We start from the raw sequence: 18,181 nt of genomic DNA on the forward strand, positions 1-18,181 counted from the left end.
TCCAGGACAAGAAGATCCCAGTTCTGCATGGGCAGAACCCATTTCTCGGCCCTGTCCTTCCTGTGTCGCCGACACGTCCTCCATTTGAGTTCAAAGAACTTGCACCCTGTCCTCAGTGCCTCTTCATTTCAGTGCAGGCATCTCATCTTTCCCTTCTCTCCTGAGTCTCCTGGCGCCTTTTCTGTTTCCCTTGGGGCACACTATACTTTTCGCCGGGCCTCTTGGTTTTCTCTGGGGTGCATTAGACTCATTTCTCCTTAGTAACTCCTAGACTAACCAGGCCTATTCTGGTTGGAGCCACATTGTCTAACCTCTGCCCCTTTTCTCCCTCCTTACTAAGTCACCTTCTCTGCAGCCATGCCCCCCTCCTCCCCCAGGTACAGGGTAGATTGAGTTACAGCTAGCTCTGCCTGGGTTTCCCAGGCCCTTCTCTCCACTTTCCCTTTGTGCCGTTGCCTGGAGACCAGTGGGTCCTGGGGGGCTGGGGCCTGAGAGGGAGCTGGGGTGAGGGATGGTGGTGGTGGTGGTGTGTGTGTGATGCTCCTGAAGCTGAATTGTCAGCCTGGCCCTCAGGTAGGGGAGGATTTGGAGGGTGGAGGCCTTGACTCTCCCCCATCTTCTGTTCCTACCGATGCTTACGTTTTCCTTTCAGGCTTAGATGTGTCACCATCCTCATCCACCCCTTAGTGGCTGAAAAACGAGAGAGAGCTCAGCCTGGAAGGGAATTGGAAAAGGCCTCGGCCAGGATCCAGTGGGAGACTAAACTGAGAGGTGCAGAGAGAGGAAATGCAATAGGGAGGGGGATGAGGGGGAGGAGGAGTCTTGGAGCGAAGTTGGGAGGTGGGGAGGAGCAGGAGCTATTCTAGGGTACTGGGGGGGGGGGGCAGGCGGTTGGGGTGGGGGAGGTTGGCCTTGGCTCTTGAAGGCCCTGAGGAATAAGGAAGGTGGGCATGGGGTGGTAAAGTGTCAACCAATTTAAGAGACAAAAGAGTGGTGTGATTCTCTCCTGGGCCAAGGAAACCTCTTGTTCAGGGTCCCCAGTGCTTTAGAATCCGGTTGGAGCTTTTGGGTATTCCTAGAACTTGGCTGAGCCCGGCCCAAGGAAATATGAGGCAAAAATCTACTGAGCTGATACAGAGCCAACCTCCTTCCCAGAAGGCTGGCGGGATCCTGCCGTTCAGGGCCCACCCTTGGCCTCTAGCTGTCCTGGCCTCACACATACCCTACCCCCACCCCAAATCTGGAGAGCTGTTGAGGGCTCCCAATCCAGACTCCAGCCCCAGCTCTTCCTGTTTCCCAGCCTGCCTCCCTCCCATTCTCTGGCAATCTCAGCTGCCAAAATCCAACCAGTGTCTTGGTGTCCTTTGTCCTGGGAGATGTTGCTGCTTGGTGTGGGGCAGGGAGCTAGCCCAGAAGAAGACACTGGTGGTGGGCTGCTGGGGTGCTGCAGGCGTGGAGGCTGAAGACTGGGAAGGCTGGCAGTGCCCAAGGCTGCCTGGGGAACAGTGTGGGAGAAGAAAGAGCCTCCGCCCGTGGCGGGGGTTGTCTCCACATTAGAATGATTGGGATTAGGGAACCGGGGCACCTAGGGATTTGGCTCAGTTTTGAGACTAATCCCTACCCCATCCCTTCCCTGGGGCCCAAAGTCCCAGTGATGACTTCAAAGGAGACACCACTAGACAGAGGGCCTGAGGATGGTGGCCCACTCCTATGAATTAATCTCTTCCCTACACCAGAGCTGCCCTCCCCGTTCCTATCATTTCCTTCTCCTTTCCCTTCCACTGTCTTCTGCATCACTGACCTTCCCTCTTCCACACCCGCCACCAAAGGCCTTGTTTATCTTACCTGCCCTTCCAATCCTCATGCCCCTCCATTCTATCTAGCTGGTCTTGCCAACCAAAATCCTCAGCTCTCTTGGAAGCCCTCCACCCCCAGGACCCAGCCATCCCTGTGGCCCACCCTCCTTTCCCACCCAGCACCCCAGCACCCCTAGAAAATGCGCCTGGCCCCGCCTCTGTCATCTCTAAGGTTTCTCATGCATTCCTTTCTCCGAGCTGACATCTCTGAACTTGTCTCTCCATCACCCACAAATTCTTGTTTCCTATTCTTTTCCCAACCACAGTCACCCCCAAACTCTGCTCTCTTCCAGAAACCCGGTCCTCCTACTTGTCTCCGTTTCTTCCCACCTTATGGCCCCGAACTCCCATCCCATTCTCGCAGGATCGCCTCCCCAACCTCCCCCCAGCTTCTTTCTTCTCGTCTCACCCTCCCAGCCCCGCAGCCCCCGCAGCTCGGCTTCCCGGTCCCCCCGTCACCCCTCTGCCTCCCCACCTCCCGCCCACCTCGGCCACGGCCCCTGGGCGCCCAAACTTCTGCCTCCCGCAAAGCCACCCCGACAACCACAGCCCCTCCCTCCCTGCCTCCCCGGTGCCAAGGCCCGCAGGCGCCCCACATTCCGCCCCGGCGACCCCCCGCCCCCCGCCCCCGGGGCCCCTCCGGCCTCGGTCTGGGCCAACTCGCTCGGCGCCTCCCCCGCTCCTCCCCCCCTCGCCGCGCGCCGCGCTCCCTCCCCCGCCCGCCCGCCCGCCCGCGGCTCCCTCCCGGCCCCTCTCCCGATTCCTCCGCGCTCCCTCCCCTCCTCCCGCTCCCATCCCCCTCCGCGCCCTCCCTCCGCCGCCGGCCGCTTTCCTGTGCGAGTCGCCGGACGCGCCGCCCAGCTCGCCCGCAGCCCGGCGTCGGGCCGGGGCCAGCGGCCAGGGGCCAGGACTGTCTCGGGGGCCCGCCGGCCGGGGAGGGTCCGAGGGGCCCGGGGACGGCGCCGGGAAGGGGCGGGGCCGCGGCGGAGGCCTCCTCGGGGCCGGGGACGGCGCGGGCCGGGCGCGGGCGGCGGGCGAGGCGGCGGCGCGTAGCCGAGCGGAGGGCCGGCCGGGCCGCGGGGGCGAGCAGCGCGGCCGGCGTTCCGGGCGGCGGGGGCCGGGGAGGGGCTGAGCGAAGCCGGTCGGGGTGAGCCGGGGGGAGCGGCCGGCCTGCGGGGGGAGAGGGGGATGGGGGCCGCCCTCCGAGAGGGTCGGAGCCGCCGCCGCCGCCGTCGCGGCGGCGACTGAAGCGGGAAGAGGAGCGGGGGGCGGGGAGCGGCCGCCGCCCCCCGTCGGCGCCGGAGCCCCGGATCCTGCTCGGAACCAGCCGGCTGTCCCGCGCTACCGCCAGGTAAGAGCTGCCGCCGGGCCCGGGCACGCCCGGGTTCGGGCCCGGCTCCCCACCCCCACCTCCCGGCCCCCTCCCGCCGCCGCCTCCATTTGTTCTGTTTCCGATCGGGTCCCCCCGCGGCGGGCGCTGCCCGGCCTGAGGCTGGGGGGTCGGAGGGGCCGCGGCGCCCGGCGGACCGGGCAGGTGGGGTGGGAGGGTCTCAGGAGGAGGGTGATGGGGTAGCGGGACCCCGGACCGAAGAGGAACCGGGGTGGGGTGGTTGGGGGGTGAGGGATGCCCGTGAGGGGCTTTGGGGCGAAGCGGAAAGGAATGGACGGGGCCGCGAGGTGGGCGCCAGGTCCCCGGGAGCAGCCCGGAGGCCCAGGCCCGGGTTCGGAGCCGGGTGGGGTGGTGGGCGCGCAGGGGTGGGAGACGGGGAAGGGAAGGGGTGGGGTGGGGTGCGGTGGGAAAGGGGGGGGATTGTGGCTGTGAGGGGAGAGCGCAGCCTGCGGAAGGCCCAGGAGGGGTGCACCTTTGAGCCCCCCCAGGTGTTCCTGCGTGGAATTGGGAAGGCAGTGCCTTTGTGATTCCGTTTTCTTTCCCCCATGTCAGGTCACCTCTGTCCTTTTTTTTTCCCTCCCAGTTTCAGGCATAGTTACTTCTTGGCGAGGAGCATATTGGGGTCCAGTAGTGTGGGTGACCCTAAAACTAACGGAGAGAGGGACACCGACGGGAGCGTGGAAACCAGAGAATTGGGACATGTAGGCCCTGGAGACAAGGTGTCCCCTCCCCTTCACGTCCAGGGCCTCCCCGGCCCCTCCAGCCGCGGTCTCCCGGGCGGGCGGGCTGCCTTCAGGACGGTTTGAGCCCCGCGAATTCCCTTTGTGCAGGGCTCGCTGTGACCCGGGTGGACTCGGAAGCCCTCTTCCCTGAGGGGACCGTCGAGGAGTAGGAGTTGCTTTGGCAACTGCAGGGGGAGTGGCTGGCAGATGGACCCCTGAGATGGACTCTTGAGGGGCAGGTTCTGTCATTGTGTTGCCATGGCAACGATCCGCTGGGCTGTCCAGTAGGTGGGGGCTCAGCGTGTCGATTGGACCTCAGCCTTTGGCTATGTCCTCGGACTGTGGTCTGGGTGCGGGAGACGGTTTCTAGTGTTGCTGGTGGTGGATGGGCTTTCCTTCCACCTCGACGGTCACGGTGTTTCTCCAAGTCCCTCCCCGTAGGCCCGGTGGGAGCCTGGGAATGCTCTGTTCATGAGACCATCTTTTGGTAGTTTTTTCTGACCCTCTCTCATTTTTAGGGACTTTTTGTATGCAGGAGTCTTTTTGCTGCTTTGCACTGATATTCTTCCATTTTCGTAAGCGTGAGTCTTCCTCCCCAATCAGTCTTTGCCTCTTTTGACACAGTGGCCCCTTTCCTCAGCGAACCTTGGAGCTATTCCTCCCATCTTGTAGGAATGGCTGGGCTTTCCACGCCCATCTCAGGTAAGGGTGGCCCAGGGGAGAGGGCTGTGGAACAGCTGGTGCGGTGGAGCCCGGAGACCTGGGTCTAGTCCTGGCTGTACGTCTGTGACCTGGGGCAAGTCACTTCTGTTTCTTTGAGCCTCGGATTCATTGCCAGGTGAAGGGGTTGCGTAGATGAGATGATTTCTGAGGCCCCTTTGACAATCCTGGATTCTCTGAAGGCTTAGGCCAGTGCATTGTTACCTGCTGGTCTGGGCTGCTTTGTTATCGAGGTGTTTGTTAGTCTGGTAGATCTGGAATGATGATGGGGGCTGGAATTCAAGTCCTTCCCGAAAACCCTGTGCCTCTATTGTATTCCCTCTCACATCCTTCTCATATTTCTCCCTTAATTTCTTTTTCTGTTTTTACTTAGAGACTCTCCCTATTTCTCACTTTTCCACTTCCCCAGTCTGGTCTTTATCATTTTCCTTTTGCAGTGAAGCAATGACGGTGAATGAGCTGTGTGTTGCCAGACACATAGTAGGTACTTTGTGAATGTTAGTGACTGGCTACAGGATGGAGTGTAGCTTAGCTTGCTGGTGTTAAAACATGCCCCTGGTTCAGACACATAAATACAACCTTAATTTCTCTCTCACTCCCCGCCCCTCCTTCCCCCAGGATTACCTACCTTTCAATGACTGCTTTTCTTCAAAGCTACTCATTGCTTATTTTATCAGACTTCGGCTGATTTGATTTTATTTCTTAAAATATATTTTTATTGTTTCAGAGAGGAAGGAAGAGGGAGAGAGAGAGAAACAACAATGATGAGAGAGAATCATTGATCAACTGCCTCTTGCATGCCCCGCACTGGGGATTGAGCTCACAACCGGGGTATGTGCCCTTGACCAGAATCGAACCCAGGATCCTTCAGTCCACAGGCTGACGCTCTATTCACTGAGCCAAACCAGCCAGGGCAGATTTCAAAAGTGGAAGTATGGGGAGGGGCACACTGGGCTTGCGCAGGTACATTCCTGCATTTCTGTGGCCTTTCGGATTCCCTGGGTCTGACTGACTTGTAAGCAGGTTTGGTGCTGGAAGGAGAGGCTCTTCTCTAGAGGGGCTTGCAAAGACATACCTGTCACAAATAGTCATCATGGTCATTGCTGTGTGCTTCTGTTAAGATTGTCTTCCCCTTTAGATATTTGGGTTTTATTTGGACGTTTTGGGTTGACAGTATTTTAAAGTCAATCTACACAGCAAAAAATATGCTAATAGTTATAGTTGAAGAGAAGTGGCTGGTTTATTGGGCAGAGCATCCGTTGTAAGTTCAGAAGACCTGGGGCTTTAGTCCATCTATTTTTTACTCAAGTAAATTCTTATTAAGTTCCCTGGAAAGGTTAGGCTCACCCCTCACTACCTGCCTCAGTATGGTTCAGTGGAGGTGAGTAAGAAGTGATTACTTTGTATTCCTTGGGGAAAATATGGTCTAGAATGTGGAAATGCCATTGACCTTAGCGAAGCCTCCTAACTCGGAGCACACAGGTAAGCTTACTCTGTTCCCACTGAGGCCAGCAGCGCTTCATCCAAGACCTACAAAGTTAGTGGGTTTAGAGGTCAAGAACAGAACTCCATCTATACATGACATCAGTGGGGGATACAGAAAGGAAGAAAACTGTAGCAAGGTAATATTTTTGCTCTCAAAAGATCCTATGGTTGGTAGTATGGAAAGACATGACACTTAGCAGGAAGTACAAACCAATGCAAATGAAAATAGCTGACTGTATAGACAGATATAGATATATAGATATAGATAGGGTGTGAGGAGGTGTATGTTCCCGTCTAAGCCAAGTGAGAGGATAGGCTCACAAATCTGTATTGGGTACTCACTGATTTGATTGGTAAAGCGAAAGTCCTGCCTTTTCCTCTAGCCTTTGGGAACCCAAGCACTAGAGAGGGGGGGTCTTATGAGGCTCTCAAAAGTGAAATTCTGCACTTTGGGGACACACAGATTTTGTCTTGGGATTGGTAGGGTTGCATTCCTTTGCATTGTAGAATGGGACATGCTTGTCCTACTCACTCTGATGTGAAAAAAGACTATTTTCAAATCTCTGGGGTTGACCTACGTCTTCTGAGGATTATCTCAACCAACTTCTGATGAGAATAAAGTATAAAGAAAGAACCTGGGCTTTGGAGTCAGGGAGAGGTGGGCTTGATTTGGTGCTGTCACTGGTTCCTCACTGTATGTTCATCACATGAAGTTGGCAAGTCAGAATCACAAATCTTTGAGCCTGTTTCCTCACTTATGTAATGGGAATAAGAACACCTACTTTTCAGGGTTGGTTATAAATATTGTGTATGTGAGGGCTTGACATAAAGAGGGTGCTCAATAAATTAACACTTTAGCTATGTTTCTTGATGTTCTTTTGTAAGGCTCTGTGGAGTTGGTGTGTGCACAAATATGTCCTAGGGATCATGAAGGGTAAAATAGTGTCATCTCCTGAATTGGGGCTCATAGATACATCTGAGTTTTATTGCCTTCCCCAGAGATGAAAGAGATGATACTGTAATTCACTTATAGACATGGGGCAAGCCAGCCATGTATTGTGGGGCCTGCACTACTTATTTTATTTTTCAAAGTATATCTTTATTGATTTCATAGAGGAAGGGAGAAGGAGAGAGAGAGAATCATCAATGATGAGAGTGAATCATTGACCAGTTGCCTCCGGCATGCCCCCTACTAGGGGTCGAGCCTGCAACCCAGGCATATGCCCTTGACCGGAATTGAACCTGGGGCCCTTCAGTCCTCAGGCTGACGCTCTATCCACTGAGCCAAACCAGCTAGGGCGGGCCTGTACTTCTTGACTGAAAGGCCAAGGCTAGGGCGCTTGCTGTGGTAACCCCTCAGACTCTATTCCCTGATTTGGACATTTTGATGGTCTTTTTCTAACAGGCTTCACTGAAGACAGATCCAGCAAGTTCCAGGTGACTACGCTGGAAACTTGGAGATCCTGCTTCCTGCTTCCCAGGCCACAGTTGTGGGGAACTTGGGGTGAAGCAGGGAAGTTTCTGTATTCAGCTGCCCAGGCAGAGGAGAATGGGGTCTCCACAGCCTGAAGAATGAAGACACGACAGAATAAAGACTCAGTGAGTGACAGCTTAAATGAGGGACATGAAAGATTAGGGGCAGGGAAGGTAGGGGGGTGGGCCTGGAGAGAAAGAATTGCAGTAAGGCACATCTTAAAGTTAGATGTAGTGTAAAAAAAACTTTCGTTTCCTTTCTTCTCCTTCAGATGTCAATGAGGAGTGGACGGAAGAAAGAGGCCCCTGGGCCCCGGGAAGAATTGAGATCGAGGGGCCGGGCCTCCCCTGGAGGGGTCAGCACGTCCAGCAGTGATGGCAAAGCTGAGAAGTCTAGGCAGACGGCCAAGGTATTCTGTCTTGAGGTCCTCCCACAGGTGGCCCAGGCACTGGGGCTAAGGCTGTGTGTGTGTGTGCTGTGGGGGTACTTCCTCACTGGCAGAGGGCAGTGGTGGAGTTTGGGAGGTCCAAGACAGGAATGTTCCCTTTCTCGCTAACAGAAGGCGCGAGTAGAGGAAGCCTCCGCCCCAAAGGTCAGCAAGCAGGGCCGGAGTGAGGAGATCTCAGAGAGTGAAAGTGAGGAGACCCAGGCACCAAAGAAGACCAAAACGGAGGTATTCTGACCCATCTTCTGACTGGTCTGTCCCCCACACTTGCTTTCATTCAGGATTCCCACGTTAATCTTACCTGGGATAGGAGAAACGTGGAGGAGCCTGGCCTTTCCTTTTCTAGGTCCTGATTTTCAGGAAGGAGGAGGAGGTTTAGGGTGAGAAGTCTTAGTGGAAGGAACAGATAAATCATACAAAAATGCAGAAGTGGACCTTTTAAGAACCAAGGGTTTCTGGGATGTTAAAGAGGTAAAGGAGTTAAGAAGGGGATGGATATACGCTGGTGGAAGACGGATTTGGGTTCAGCTGTGGATAGGAAGGAGGTGCTTAAGATGGACACTCAAAGAGGAACAGGGTTTTACAAGGAGGGGCTGATTAGGGAGCAGCTGAGAATGTGGGAGAGGGGTGGAATCCGGAGGTGGTAGGAGAGTGGGCTTGAGTAAGAGTGTCCATCACGTTGTGGCCCAGTGGTGCGCTGTGAGGGGGGAATGATTTATGCAAGGGAGGCCCTAAATCTAGGGGAAGCCAGAAAGGAAAGGCAGAGGGGAAAACAGCTCTCCCTTTTCTGCAGCAGGAGCTCCCCCGGCCCCAGTCCCCCTCGGATCTGGACAGTCTAGATGGGCGGAGCCTCAATGATGACGGTAGCAGTGACCCGAGGGATATAGACCAGGACAACCGAAGCACGTCCCCCAGCATCTACAGCCCTGGAAGCGTGGAGAATGACTCCGACTCGTCTTCTGGCCTGTCCCAGGGCCCGGCCCGCCCCTACCACCCTCCTCCACTCTTTCCTCCCTCCCCCCCACCGCCAGACAGCAACCCTCGACAGCCAGAGCCTGGTTTTGAATCCCACCCTTCTGTGACACCCACTGGATATCATGCTCCCATGGAGCCCCCCACATCTCGAATGTTCCAGGCTCCTCCTGGGGCCCCTCCGCCTCATCCACAGCTCTACCCTGGGGGTGCTGGTGGAGGAGTTTTGTCTGGACCCCCAATGGGCCCCAAGGGGGGAGGGGCTGCCTCTTCAGTGGGGGCCCCTAGTGGCGGTAAGCAGCAACCCCCACCCACTACCCCCATTTCAATATCGGGCTCTGGGGCTGGGGGTGCTCCCCCAACAAAGCCATCAAACGCTCCAGTGGGTGGTGGGAACCTACCCTCTGCTCCACCACCAGCCACCTTCCCACATGTGACACCAAACCTGCCTCCCCCACCTGCTTTGAGACCCCTGAACAATGCATCGGCCTCTCCTCCTGGCCTGGGATCCCAGCCCCTACCTGGGCATCTGCCCTCTCCCCATGCCATGGGGCAGGGTATGGGTGGACTTCCTCCTGGCCCAGAAAAGGGCCCCACTCTTGCTCCCTCGCCCCACCCTCTGCCCCCTGCCTCCTCTTCTGCCCCGGCCCCGCCAATGAGGTACCCTTACTCGTCCTCTAGTAGCAGCTCTGCAGCAGCCTCCTCGTCCAGTTCTTCGTCCTCCTCTGCCTCCCAGTACCCCGCTTCCCAGGCCCTGCCCAGTTATCCCCACTCCTTCCCTCCCCCCACAAGCCTCTCCGTGTCCAATCAGCCGCCCAAGTACACCCAGCCTTCGCTCCCTTCCCAGGCTGTGTGGAGCCAGGGTCCCCCCCCACCCCCTGCCTATGGCCGCCTCCTCGCCAACAACAATGCCCATCCAGGCCCCTTCCCTCCTGCTGGAGGCCAGTCCACTGCCCACCCCCCCGCCCCCACACATCACCATCACCACCAGCAGCAGCAGCAGCAGCCGCCACAGCAGCAGCAGCCGCATCATGGGAGCTCCGGGCCCCCTCCACCCGGAGCATATGCCCACCCTCTGGAGGGCAGCAGTTCCCACCATGGGCACCCTTATGCCATGTCTCCCTCCCTGGGCGCTCTGCGGCCCTACCCACCGGGGCCGGCACACCTGCCCCCCCCTCACGGCCAGGTGCCCTACAGCCAGGCGGGCCCCAGCGGCCCCCCCACCTCCTCCTCTTCCAACTCCTCTGCCTCCTCTCAAGGGTCCTACCCGTGTCCACACCCCTCTCCTTCCCAGGGCCCCCCAGGGGCGCCCTACCCCTTCCCCCCGGCGCCTCCGGTCACCACCTCCTCGGCGACGCTCTCCACAGTCATCGCCACCGTGGCGTCCTCGCCCGCCGGCTACAAGGCCGCCTCCCCGCCTGGCGCCCCGCCGTACGGGAAGCGGGCCCCTTCCCCGGGGGCCTACAAGACAGCCACCCCGCCGGGGTACAAGCCTGGGTCCCCGCCCTCCTTCCGAACGGGGACCCCCCCGGGCTACCGAGGCACCTCGCCGCCCGCGGGCCCGGGCCCCTTCAAGCCGGGCTCGCCCACGGTGGGGCCCGGGCCGCTGCCGCCAGCGGGACCCGCGGGCCTGTCTGCTCTGCCACCGCCGGCCGGCCCGGCCCCAGGACCGCCCCTGAGCGCCACGCAGATCAAACAGGAGCCGGCTGAGGAGTACGAGACCCCCGAGAGCCCAGTGCCCGCGGCCCGCAGCCCCTCTCCCCCTCCCAAGGTGGTAGACGTGCCCAGCCATGCCAGTCAGTCAGCCCGGTGAGTGAGCGCGGGCGGGCTGGGGTGGGGAATGGCGGAGCGGGAGTCGGGGGGCTGCGTCCACAAGGTGCTTTGTAAAGTACGGCGGCCTCCGTCCGCCTGCCCAGCCGGTGGCGGTTGAGCGCGCGCTGCCTCTGCGCCCACAGGTTCAACAAACACCTGGACCGCGGCTTTAACTCGTGCGCGCGCAGCGACCTGTACTTCGTGCCCTTGGAGGGCTCCAAGCTGGCCAAGAAGCGGGCCGACCTGGTGGAGAAGGTGCGGCGCGAGGCCGAACAGCGCGCGCGCGAAGAGAAGGAGCGCGAGCGCGAGCGAGAACGCGAGAAGGAGCGCGAGCGCGAGAAGGAGCGCGAGCTGGAGCGGAGCGTGGTGAGTGCGTCACGGCGTGCGCCTCCCGCCTTCCGGCCTGCCTTGTGCGCTGCGCAGTCAGGCTCGAGGGGCGGGGGTCACTGCGCCACCTCTTGGGGAGGAGGAAGTACTGCAGCCCAGGAAATGGAGACCACAGGATTCCTGCGGGAGGGATGCCTGGCCTGGGGTCGGCTCAGGTCAGACTACCTGTGGATTGTAAGAGCTGCTCTTCAGAAGTGGGTAGGGGAGTCCCTGGTGGGCTGAGTTCCAAAAAGACGAGGTACTTTGGCATTCTGCTGCTGAGATAAACTAGCAGCTCAGGATTGCCCACCTTTTTTATTATTGATTTCCAGAGAGAAGAAGGGAGAGAGAAACGTGGTGGGTTGCTTTTCGCCCATGTCCCAACCCGGATTTGAACCTGCAACGTTTTGGTGTACAGGCTGATGCTCCAACCAACTGAGCCACACCAGACAGGGCCTGGCCACCATTTTATAAAACTACTCTTCTGATTCCTTTTCTCCCTGTATCCCACAGAAGTTGGCTCAGGAGGGCCGTGCTCCAGTGGAGTGTCCGTCTCTCGGCCCAGTGCCCCATCGCCCTCCATTTGAGCCGGGCAGTGCTGTGGCTACAGTGCCCCCCTACCTGGGTCCTGACACTCCAGCCCTGCGCACACTCAGTGAATATGCCCGGCCTCACGTCATGTCTCCTGGCAACCGCAACCATCCGTTCTACGTGCCCCTGGGGGCAGTGGACCCGGGACTCCTGGGTTACAATGTCCCAGCCCTGTACAGCAGTGACCCAGCAGCTCGGGAGAGGGAGCGGGAAGCCCGAGAAAGAGACCTCCGTGACCGCCTCAAGCCCGGCTTTGAGGTGAAGCCCAGTGAGCTGGAGCCCCTACACGGGGTCCCTGGGCCTGGGCTGGACCCCTTCCCTCGCCACGGAGGCCTGGCTCTGCAGCCTGGCCCCCCTGGCCTGCACCCGTTCCCGTTTCACCCGAGCCTGGGGCCGCTGGAGAGAGAGCGCCTGGCGCTGGCGGCGGGGCCCGCCCTGCGGCCCGACATGTCCTACGCGGAGCGCCTGGCCGCGGAGAGGCAGCACGCGGAGAGGGTGGCAGCCCTGGGCAACGACCCGCTGGCCCGGCTGCAGATGCTCAACGTGACCCCCCACCACCACCAGCACTCCCACATCCACTCGCACCTGCACCTTCACCAGCAGGATGCCATCCACGCAGGTGAGACACCTACTTCCTTCCTGCCCCCCCCCCCCCCAAGTGGGTGGGCTCTTCTCTTCCTCAGTCCAGGACCCCCTTCGTCCGGCATGAGCTCTCTCCTCAGTGCTTCCTGATCTTTGCTTCCCTGTCATTCACCAGCCTGTCCTCTCCTACCCTAGCCTTGCCACAGCGACTGTTCCCCACATCCCACCCATGAGAGAGGCCAAAGCTGAGCCCTTTGAGAGAGCACTGCCTTTCTACGTTACCGCCCATCCCCCAGACCCTCACGTACCTGTTTTCTTGCTCCTCTGGATTCAGCTCTCTTGTGACTTCTTGCCACCTTCTCTCCTCCCAGCTGTAGGTCTTTTATGTTCCTCCCCATCTCTGTGCCTTTCAGAAAGAATCTTGTAGCTGTGGTTGTGGGCATCATAGGTGATAATGAGCTTTACTTACTGTCCTTTTACTATATTTCTTTTTTTTTTAAAAAAAAAAAAGACTTTTATTGATTTCAGAGAGGAAGGGAGAGAGAGAAACATCAAGGATGAGAGAGAATCATTGATCGGCTATCTCCTGCAAGCCCCCTACTAGGGATTAAGCCCATAACCCGGGCATGTGCCCTTGACCGGAATCCAACCTGGGACCCTTCAGTCCACAGGCCAATGCTCTAGCCACTGAGCCCAAACCGGCTGCAGTGGTTGGCAAACTGCAGCTAGGCAAACCGCGGCTCGCGAGCCACATGCGGCTCTTTGGCCCCTTGAATGTGGCTTTTCCACAAAATACCAGCTCTTCCACAAGATACCGACATCTGCGCATGGGCCACGAAGTTTCAATCGCACTATACGTGCGCGCCCGCACGTGGTATTTTGTGGAAGAGCCACACTCAAGGGGCCAAAGAGCCGCATGTGGCTTGCGAGCCACGGTTTGCCGACCACGGGGCTAGGGTTTCACTAGATTTCTTATTGCCCAATCTAACCTTACATTCATGTTCATTCCAACCTCCCTTGAGCTTTCTCTCTCTCTGTTAACCTCTCTTCCTGTCTCATTTTCTCAACTTTCTTTCCTCTTTCATCTCCTCTAAGCAGACCACGTCTCTCTTTCCTTTTCCTCAGACCTCTCTGATAACTATAATCTGTCTGTTAATATGTCCCTGCTCCATTAGTGTCTCACACTTGTGCATTGTGCTCCTTGTTCCACTCTGGATCTCCCTGTGTTTGATTTTCCATCTCTCTTCCCAGGCTTGGATCCCTTCACTACATGCATGGTTTCCCCCAAACCTGCCTTCTGGTGACACCTTCCTCTTCTTTACCCTCCAGCCTCTGCCTCAGTGCACCCTCTCATTGACCCCCTGGCCTCAGGGTCTCACCTTACCCGGATACCCTACCCAGCTGGGACCCTCCCCAACCCCCTTCTTCCTCACCCTCTGCACGAGAATGAAGTTCTTCGTCACCAGCTCTTTGGTAAGGATGGAGGTTGGGGATAGGGAGGGTCTAATAAGAGAAGAGCAGAAAGGAGGAATTTGGGTGGTGGGATTGGCCTAATTTGGCTTGGGGTGGGTGAGGAGGTGCCCAGAAGAGCTGGGGGTGGGAGTCGCTCTGCTGGGGAGAGGCACAGGTTTTATTGCCGGGCCAAGAAGTTTGAATCCTAACTCCACCACTGGCATTTTTCAAGGCTGCTGTTACCTAACATGTTTAGTCTCAGTTTCCTCTGTATGTAAAGTGGTTGGTTATCTCTTGGCTCAGAGTAGGTCATCAGTCATGTGTCCTGTGCCCTTCCTGCCTACAGCTGCTCCTTACCGGGACCTGCCAGCTTCCCTCTCTGCCCCGATGTCAGCAGCTCACCAGCTGCAGGCCATGCACGCACAGTCCGCTGAGCTGCAGCGCCTGGCGCTGGAGCAGCAGCAGTGGCTGCATGCCCATCACCCGCTGCACAGTGTGCCGCTGCCTGCCCAGGAGGACTACTACAGGTACGACTGGGCGCCCCTTGGCCAGGGATGAGGAGATGTAAGCCTGGGATGGGGTGTAGGCATGGTACAACTTGGTGTTAGTCTTCTCAGGGAGGGATCCCCTCTTCCACCATCCTCTGTGAGAGGGTTCAGGTCAGATTTGACCTCACTCGCTTATTCTGTTCTACTCCCAGTCACCTGAAAAAGGAAAGTGACAAGCCACTGTAAGCCTGCAATCAAGAGAACACCCAAGTGTGCATCTGGATCTTGGAAGTCTCCCTCCCGGCCTGCCACCCAGAGCGAGGAGGGGTGCTGCTCAGTTGCAGGGCCTCAGCAGCTGGGCAGAGGGAGGGAGGAAGGGACAGATGGGAAACCGAGGCTCCTGTGGTGTGCAGAGGTGGGGAGGTAGGGGGGTGGGGGCAGAAAGCGCGCAGTATCTTGGACCAGGTCCCTCTTTTTGTCCCCCTGCTTTCTTCCTGTCCCGCGCCCAGCCCCTGTGGCCACCACCCCTCCCTGCCCCGTTGGTGTGATTATTTCATCTGTTAGATGTGGCTGTTTTTGCGTAGCATTGTGTGCCACCCCCTGCCTCTACCCAACCCCTGTGTGCGCGCCCCCCTCTGCAATGTATGCCCCTTGCCCCTGCCCCACATTAATAATTTATATATATAAATATCTATATGATGCTCTTTAAAAACATCCCAACCAAAACCAACCAAACAAAACATCCTCACAACTCCCCAGGAAGATGGCTGTGACTCCTTCTTTGCGGGCTACGGGGCAGGGTGGGGGTGAGGGGTGGGAAGTTGCTCAATGGGGCCTCAATAGAGACCCTCTGGGAAGTGGGAAGGGATGGGCCTTCTGAAGAACTGGGTGGAGGGACCCTGGACAGTTGAAAAGGATACTCCCATCAGGATGCTGGAGGCCTGGGACAGGCACACCTCTGCCAAGGTCAGGTCTAGGAAATACTCAGACTTAGGAGGTTTTTGTTTTTAAAATATATTTTTATTAATTTCAGAGAAGGGAGAGCGAGATAGGAACATCAATGAGAGAAAATCATTGATTGGCTGCTTCTTGAAAACTTCCCCTTCCCTCTCCCTCCCTTACACCCCCCCTTCCCTCCCCTGTCCCCCTCCTCCCCCATAAGCCTGTAACCCGGGCATGTACTCTGACGGGGAATGAACCCCCACCTGATTCATAGGTCCACACTCAACCACTGAACCACCACTGCCGCGCTGAGGCATGGCAGCTAGGAGCCACCAGTCTGAATCCTTTCTGCAGAATACTTTGAGACATTATGAAGCAGAGGTCCAAGAGCCGTATTTCCATAGATGAATGCGATTAGAATCCAGGAGTCTTTACCCTATGGTTTGAGAAGAGAGCAGGTGACCATTTCAAACGCCTAGACAAGTTAGACGGCATCACGCCGCGGCACTCCTATGCAAGTGCGACGGCTGTTTCAGTTCCAAAAGCTTTTATTGCTGCAAGTCACTCTCCTTAAAAACCAAAAGGTGTGACTGGGTTCTCTCAGCCAATCAGCATCGGTCTCATTTGCATACGCTCGTCTCAAACGTTTGCCAACTCTAGGCATGCACACGAGTCCCTTAAGTACTGTCTTTCCTTGAGAGACTCGCAGCGCGCCTCGCTGCGTGCACAGCAGTGGGCGCTGGGAGCGTCCGCCCGGAGTCACCCTCACCCTCAGCGGAGTCCACGGGTGCCCCGCGTTCTCGCCAGGGCCCGCCCCGCAGTGCTTACAGCTCTTTTTGAATTTGTCCAGCAGGTCTTCCGGCTCGCCCCGGAAGGCCCTCCCCAAACCGCGAGTTCATGGCAACAATAGAACCACTTAGAGCGCGCGCGGGCGTTATTCTCCCTGCTCGTTACAGCGTCACGCCCCCGAGTGTTCCCAGTTCCTCGGGGTTCCGTGGGGTGCTCTGGGGGGCGCCCGAGGAACTTCCGGCTGCGGCTGGCTCTCCCCCCGCCCCGACTACCCCGGGGAACCGGTCGGCGGCCTCCCTCTCTTCCCGGCATTTCCTAGGTCTTGCCGTCCGTGCTGCTCCCGTGGCGCTATGGCGTCCGCCTCGGCCCAGGCTGCGGCCCTGAGCGCCGAACAGGCCAAGGGTGAGCAGCAGGGCATCCTAGTCCCGGGGGCTGCCTGCCGGGGAGGGTGCCGGCGGGGGCTGGCAGCGAGATGGGCTTGCTCCGCCGGAAACGGGGCGCGGGGTACCAGCCTCCTCCCTCCTCGGAGGGGTGCGGGGCCGTGTTTATCGGGTTACCACGGCTTCGGCCCGCTAATTCCCTGTCCTCTTCCCTGCACTCGGCTGGGCCTGCCGGCCACGCTCCGGCGCCGGCCCGGGACGCCACCCTGGGTTGCATCCGCCACACAGTGGTCCTGGCCGAGGTGATCCAGGCGTTCGCGGCCCCCGAGAACGCCGTGCGCATGGACGAGGCTCGGGACAACGCGTGCAACGACATGGGCAAGATGCTGCAGTTCGTGCTGCCCGTGGCCACGCAGATTCAGCAGGAGGTCATCAAGGCCTATGGCTTCAGCTGCGACGGGGAAGGTGGGTCGGCCGGGATGGGGTGGAGTTGGGGAGAAACGTGCTGGATTCGTTGCCCTGACTGTCGTCTCCCTTCTCGCCACACGGAGGCAGCCACAATCCGTCTAATAGTATTGGCCCTGAGCCCCCTAGGTCCTAGGATCTACTCTGAAATGCGCCAGGTGAAGTCCTCAGTGCATTTTGCAGTTACCATTAGTTATACTATTATTCCATTTTAAGATGAGGAAACATACTCTTGTAGTAAACTAAGTGCCGGAGGGTCGTCACCGCAGAGCCGGACCTGAATCCCGTTTTGAAAGCTTTTCGTCTGCATAATAGCAGCTTCTGCAGCCCCGCCAAGGTGTTTGGGCTGCTCCCTGCTTGAGGGTTGGAAGTTCAGTTTCTTTAATGAGATCATGGTATTCCCCAAGGGTGCTGACTGATGTAGGCCGGTCACCCCCTGGCCCTCCTGTGTTGTGGTTATAGATATGGGGTGTTTCCTGGGTGTTCATACTTTGGATTTCTGTGACTAAATTGCTAACATTGTTCACTCGATAGGGAGAAGCACGCTGCCTTGGGATATTTCCATTCCCTGCATCCCATCTGGTTGTGCTCCGTGTAGACGAGAAAGTGGTTGATCCAAACCCTGAGGGCAGAGGCCTTTCATGTGCCTTGTTTTGCAGACAGCTACCTGGCGAGTGACTCATGCTCAGGCTACCCTCTGTCCTCGTCTTGAGCACCTCCATTCCCTGGGGATGTGGGTTGACCTCAGACCCCCTCCCCCCCCCTTGCAGGTGTCCTGAAGTTTGCCCGCTTGGTCAAGTCTTACGAAGCCCAGGATCCTGAGATTGCCAGCCTGTCGGGCAAGCTGAAGGCACTGTTCCTGCCGCCTATGACACTGCCACCCCACGGGCCTGCTTCCGGTGGCAGCGTAGCCGCCTCCTGAGAGTTGGCCTCCCCTCCCCGTGACATTGCCTGGGAAGGGAAGATCTCCATGTCTCGGTGGATAATAAACATGCCTGTGACTTCTTCTCAGCGTCGTTCTTTTGTGACCTGACAAGCCCACCTCCTGGCCCCGGAGTCCCTCTGCCATTTCAGTTGCTCATGTCCCTGTCCAGATCTTCCCATGCTCTTGCTGGGCCCAACCCTGCTCCAAGGCAGGGTCGGAGGGTGGGCCGGCCCTTCAGCACCCTGAGCGGGTGGGCCTGCACAGGTAGTACCTCTGGTGAGGAATGGGGCTTCCTGGGCTTTTCCTGCGGCCCCTTGGTGGCTGC

At 58.1% G+C, this 18,181-nt stretch overlaps 2 protein-coding genes and 1 non-coding gene across 4 annotated transcripts; all 3 read left to right on the forward strand.

Annotated features, from left to right (window-relative positions):
* The first annotated feature begins 3,069 nt into the window (after positions 1-3,069).
* Positions 3,070-15,117, forward strand: ATN1 (atrophin 1). 2 transcript variants are annotated; one of them, XM_059682090.1, is made up of 10 exons: positions 3,070-3,207; positions 7,579-7,772; positions 7,919-8,056; positions 8,207-8,320; positions 8,886-10,873; positions 11,020-11,242; positions 11,756-12,452; positions 13,745-13,888; positions 14,214-14,394; positions 14,568-15,117. In XM_059682090.1, exons 2-10 carry the CDS (start codon positions 7,746-7,748, stop codon positions 14,599-14,601), a joined length of 3,546 nt encoding a protein of 1,181 aa, XP_059538073.1. In that variant the 5' UTR covers positions 3,070-3,207; positions 7,579-7,745; the 3' UTR covers positions 14,602-15,117. The 2 variants fall into 2 exon arrangements, with proteins under 2 accessions (XP_059538073.1, XP_059538074.1); XM_059682091.1 differs by having other exon boundaries at positions 8,889-10,873.
* An 898-nt stretch (positions 15,118-16,015) lies between these two features.
* On the forward strand, positions 16,016-17,936 carry C2H12orf57 (chromosome 2 C12orf57 homolog). Its single transcript, XM_059682103.1, has 3 exons — positions 16,016-16,488; positions 16,755-16,931; positions 17,702-17,936. The coding sequence occupies exons 1-3, from the start codon at positions 16,437-16,439 to the stop codon at positions 17,851-17,853; spliced, it is 381 nt and encodes a 126-aa protein (XP_059538086.1). The 5' UTR covers positions 16,016-16,436; the 3' UTR covers positions 17,854-17,936.
* On the forward strand, positions 16,116-16,178 carry LOC132228964 (U7 small nuclear RNA). Its single transcript, XR_009451554.1, has one exon. It is a non-coding gene; the product is annotated as a U7 small nuclear RNA (small nuclear RNA).
* Positions 17,937-18,181: the final 245 nt, after the last annotated feature.

The sequence above is a fragment of the Myotis daubentonii genome, chromosome 2 (assembly GCF_963259705.1).
Source record: "Myotis daubentonii chromosome 2, mMyoDau2.1, whole genome shotgun sequence".
NCBI lineage: Eukaryota > Metazoa > Chordata > Mammalia > Chiroptera > Vespertilionidae > Myotis > Myotis daubentonii.

Bases quoted from the DNA above. Each gene is read 5' to 3' on its own strand.
- ATN1 (XM_059682090.1), top strand. From the start codon at position 7,746: ATGAAGACACGACAGAATAAAGACTCA. The intron at 8,321-8,885 runs GTATTCTGACCC...CCTTTTCTGCAG, and splicing joins CAAAGAAGACCAAAACGGAG to CAGGAGCTCCCCCGGCCCCA. The intron at 12,453-13,744 runs GTGAGACACCTA...TTTACCCTCCAG, and splicing joins GCAGGATGCCATCCACGCAG to CCTCTGCCTCAGTGCACCCT.
- C2H12orf57 (XM_059682103.1), top strand. From the start codon at position 16,437: ATGGCGTCCGCCTCGGCCCAGGCTGCGGCCCTGAGCGCCGAACAGGCC. The intron at 16,489-16,754 runs GTGAGCAGCAGG...TCCGCCACACAG, and splicing joins GAGCGCCGAACAGGCCAAGG to TGGTCCTGGCCGAGGTGATC. The intron at 16,932-17,701 runs GTGGGTCGGCCG...CCCCCCTTGCAG, and splicing joins CTTCAGCTGCGACGGGGAAG to GTGTCCTGAAGTTTGCCCGC.